The sequence below is a fragment of the Lates calcarifer genome, unplaced genomic scaffold, assembly GCF_001640805.2.
Source record: "Lates calcarifer isolate ASB-BC8 unplaced genomic scaffold, TLL_Latcal_v3 _unitig_1738_quiver_2660, whole genome shotgun sequence".
Classification (NCBI taxonomy): domain Eukaryota; kingdom Metazoa; phylum Chordata; class Actinopteri; family Centropomidae; genus Lates; species Lates calcarifer.
Window position 1 is genome coordinate 14212 of NW_026115726.1, and position 4520 is coordinate 18731.

Below are 4520 nucleotides of genomic sequence, written 5' to 3' on the forward strand. Positions count from 1 at the left end.
TGATGCATTGTGTGAAGATTCAGCTGGAATGGAACGCCTCTGTTAGCAGGCTTTAGCTCCGGTAAGAAGTGCTAATACGCCATGTTGGCTATCATGACTCCTTGAAGTGATCGTATTGCTCTTTATCTATGAATAAAACCCAGTTAGAGCTGTGATACTGTCACCGAGAGTACAAGAGACAACACAGATACAGATTGTTTACGTACTGAGCTAATCTCGCTAGCCGCGAGCTAATTTTGCATTGTCATACTAATGTTACACTACGCAGCTACTTGGTTAAGCTAGCTGCAGTTCTAGCACTGTAAGCAGAGCAGTAACAGCGTTTTACACCATTAAAGGTGCATTGTACTTAGTTGTTTGAGGTAAAAGTTATTTTATTGAGGGGGCATTTGCTCTTTTGACTGATTATATGTAAGATATGATTGATTTATATCATTTAATGGTTAAAATATGGTTGTAATGAACACATAAGGGCTGTGTGATTCATCTTAACAATAAATAAGGGTAGATATATTAAAGGGCATATGTTTAATTAAAAATGTTATATTTACAGTGCAGTTAAAAAGCATAAATAGATTTAGTATGTTAAAAATATAAATAGTGAGTTTTAAATACATTCTGTGATTTCATTTACATGTTTAAGTGAATGTTGTGATTTAGAGTACATGATTTATAGCTCATTGGCACTAAAATATCTTGTGTAATGCGATCCTATTCATTTTATAATGATTAGACTGTTGTATATCTTTCATAATTGATATACTTAAATAGAATGTTTGAATGATAATAATGATTTAAGATCGATCGATAGAGAGAAAACAGATCGTAACTTATGCATCCTTAGCTGTGTGCATAGATTAGGTTTTTTTTTCCCAGACCGAGTCGATCACACACACTCATACACAAGGAACCTTTGCTCCTTTCCATAAAGGAGCAGTGCGCATTGGGCATTGAACTCTTTAATTCTTTCAAGGAGACCTCCAAAAAGGCATTCTTATTTAAAGTTTTATTTTATTTTATTTATTTTGGGCCCATTTATTGTGCATATGTGCATACTAGGAAGCCGGCTTAGGTAGGCAGGGTCTGTAATTTCATGTTTGTTGTTTGGTGGACAATACACCTCAATTCAAATCATCCAGTTGTGTGTGTGTGTAGTATCTCTGCTGACACAGGCTTTCAGGCTCTGCAGTCGTTCCTGGATCTTACTGACACTGGCTTAGTATTAAACCATCATCGGTATACTTACCTGCAATAACCATTACAAGTGGCGAGCCAGCCAGGAGCCTGGTTATGTGTTAGCAGTGGACCACATTACAAGTGTGTGAAAGACTTATGAGTGTTTGACACAAATTTTCAGGTGTATAAGTTCCTTGTCTGTGTGTAAATTTCTCATTGCTAAAAAATGGAGTTCATTATGAGCTCGGGTATCAAAGTCCCCAATGCAGTAATTGTTAGTGGCTTACATGAATCACCAGAAGATGAGGAGGTCATAGACTTCCTTAAGAGGTATGGCTCCATGAGACTTGTCCCAGTCACCAACGTTAAGTCAGAGTTTTATAGAAACCTGATTATTGAGTATCAAGATGGTGCTGCTATTGAAGCCTTAACCCCTTTTCTTCCCTACACACATGAACTTAAAGACAATCCAGACGTAAAATACTATGTTCAAGCTCTGGCAAGTGTGTACACAACTAAAGTTGGCGGTAGTGTTACCAAAACCTACCTTGATGAAATAAAGAAGTTAGCCAAACTAAGTGGAAGAGGCTTCGAAGAAGTGCTGAAAGACATGATGTCAGAAATCAGCGAGACAATTGAGGCTGATGGCAGTGGTGATAGTGAGTCTGGAGCCAAAGTTGTGCTGAGCCACGTTCACCAGCTGATGTGAAGCAGAGTCTATCCAGTGTGGGGAGTGACCTGAATCCACCTGAAATTCAAAGGGTCATTGTTGAGCACATTGTGAGGAGAGATGAATTAAACACACATTCACACTTTCCCATCAAGCTTCGTTCATTCTCAGGTAAGATCCCCAGGCCCAACAGTGAGACAGATTATGACACATGGCGTTCACATGTTGAACTTCTCAGGAAAGACCCCACCATGTCTAATCTACAGAAGTCCTGGAAAATCTTTGAAAGTTTGCTCTCCCCTGCAGCAGATATTGTCAAAAGACTGAGCCCTGAAGCTACTCCTGAAATCTACCTTCAGCTGCCGGATGCAGCCTTTGGAACCGTCGAGGACGGCGAAGAGCTTTTCGCCCAGTTTATGAATGCTCTTCAGGATCCTGGTGAAAAGGCCTCTACTTACCTCTGTCGTCTTCAAGCTGCCCTGAATCTTGCTGTTAGAAGAGGAGGAGCTGCTGCTAGAGAAGCAGACAGGCACATTCTCAAGCAGTTTTGCCGCGGATGTTGGGACAACACTTTACTCTCTGACCTCAACCTGGAAGAAAAGAAAAGTTGGCCCCCAGCATTTTCAGAGCTCCTGTTGTTAATCCGCACTGAAGAGGATAGACAAGCAGCTAAAGCCACACGTATGAAGAAGCACATTGGCTCACACCGGCAGCGGGCTATGGCAAGTTCTCAGAGTGCATGCGCCTGCAGTCAACATGCAGTGTTCCAGCCTGAGTCTGACCCATTGACAAAGCTTAAACAGCAGGTGGCGTCACTGCAGAGCCAACTCGCCACGCTGATGTCTAAGAAGGCCAAAAAGTCCCCGAAACCCAAGGTGAGCTCTGAACATCACCCAAGCAGACCGGCAGCATCTAAACTTGATCCTAGAGCACCAAGCTGGAAACCTACCAACTCAAAGACAAGCACCCACCCGAGACCTTGCTATTGTTTCAAGTGCGGCGAGGATGGTCACATCTCCTCAGCTTGCAGTAACAGTCCAAACCCCACTCTCGTCAATGAAAAGAGAGATCAGTTGAGAGAAAAGCAGCGCCTCTGGGAGGCTAAGGGACACGCACCTGAACATAAGGATTTTTAGATGGAGTCTCCAGTTGCAGGGAAAACTGAGGCTGGAGCGGTTCATCAACGCCCTGCTAAAATAAAAGCGATGCCAAGCCCAGGTTCGGTGCTGGCCTTGAACCAGTCCAACGTCAGAAAACACCCCTTCAGAGTCCCGCAAAAGCTGATTGGCATGAAAAGCACAGGTCAAGTCACAATTCACGGCAAACAGTTCAAATTGTCTCCTTGAAACCGGTTCGCAAGTAACCACAGTCACCAAGTCCTTTTACAATGAACATTTACCTGACCAACAGATTGAACCACTCTACAACCCTCTGGAAGTTGAAGGGGCCAATGGTCAACTTGTGCCCTACATCGGTTTATGTTGAAGTCGCCATCACCTTCCCAAAGCCAGTTCCTCGGAGCTGAATATGAAGTCCCAACGTTGGCTCTGGTAGTTCTGGACAGTGGCACCTCAGGGTACCAGATACTGATTGGTACAAACACACTCAATGTAGTGTATGGTATGTGTAGAGAGACCCAGAAAGCTGCCATCCTGTCCTGAACAGCTACAGAACAGTGCTGAAAGTGCTTCAACTGCGACAGGGGCAAAACCATGACAGTAACTTCGGACTGGTGAGGATGCAAGGCAGAGACAGAAAAGTCATTCCAGCTGGAGGAATGGTTGTCCTGGAAGGAATGGTGTCAGTCAAAGAGTTCCACACTGAGAGGTCTGTCATCATGGAGTACCCTACACCGTCTTCTCTCCCAGGAGGATTGCTAGTGAAGCCCTGTCTCGTTGACCTACCACACAGACAGCCAGGCAAACTACCAGTTGTGGTTCCAACGAGTCGGGGCATGACATTACCATCCCAGCCAAGACTGTGATCGCTGAGCTCAGTGCAATTCAGACCATTCTGTCCCACAAACAGAGCGTGACCAAGCCATCTGAATCAGAACACTCCAGCTGACCTAGCCTTCGACTTTGGTGAGTCCCAGTCCCTCCGCAATGGAAAGGTAGAATCACTCAAAAGCTGAACAGCATGCCTGAGGTCTTCGCCCAGAACGACACTGACTTCGGAAGGACGGACAAAGTCAAGCATAACGTCAAACTGTCAGATGAAACACCATTCAAACTCAGAGCTCGGCCGATACACCCACACGACGTAGAAGCGGTTCGTCAACATCTTCAAGAGCTTCTTGACGCTGGGGTGATCCGTGAAAGTGAGTCTCCATTCTCCTCCCCAATCGTCGTAGTCACAAAGAAGAATGGCCAGGTATGCTTCTGTATTGACTACAGGAAATTGAACCTGCAGACGGTGAAAGACGCTTATGCCCTTCCGAGGATGGATGACACCTTCACAGCACTCTCTGGTTCCAAGTGGTTCAGCATCCTCGACCTAAAGTCTGGCTACTATCAGATCGAAGTTGACGAGGTTGACAAGCCCAAGACCGCCTTCGTATGCCCACTTGGTTTCTGAGAGTTCAACCGCATGCCTCAGGGAGTGACGAACGCCCCCAGTACCTTCCAGAGACTGATGGTAAAAATGCATGGGAGACATGAACTTGAAGGAAGTT

General features: G+C 44.8%; 1 protein-coding gene across 1 annotated transcript; it reads left to right on the forward strand.

Annotated features, from left to right (window-relative positions):
- Window positions 1-2097: 2097 nt before the first annotated feature.
- LOC108890340 (zinc finger CCHC domain-containing protein 18-like) lies at window positions 2098-2982 on the forward strand. Its single transcript, XM_018687205.1, has one exon. The coding sequence runs from the start codon at window positions 2098-2100 to the stop codon at window positions 2980-2982; it is 885 nt and encodes a 294-aa protein (XP_018542721.1).
- Window positions 2983-4520: the final 1538 nt, after the last annotated feature.

What these genes read in the sequence shown, in the direction of transcription:
- LOC108890340 (XM_018687205.1), top strand. Translation starts at nt 2,098, where the DNA reads ATGTCTAATCTACAGAAGTCCTGGAAAATCTTTGAAAGTTTGCTCTCC.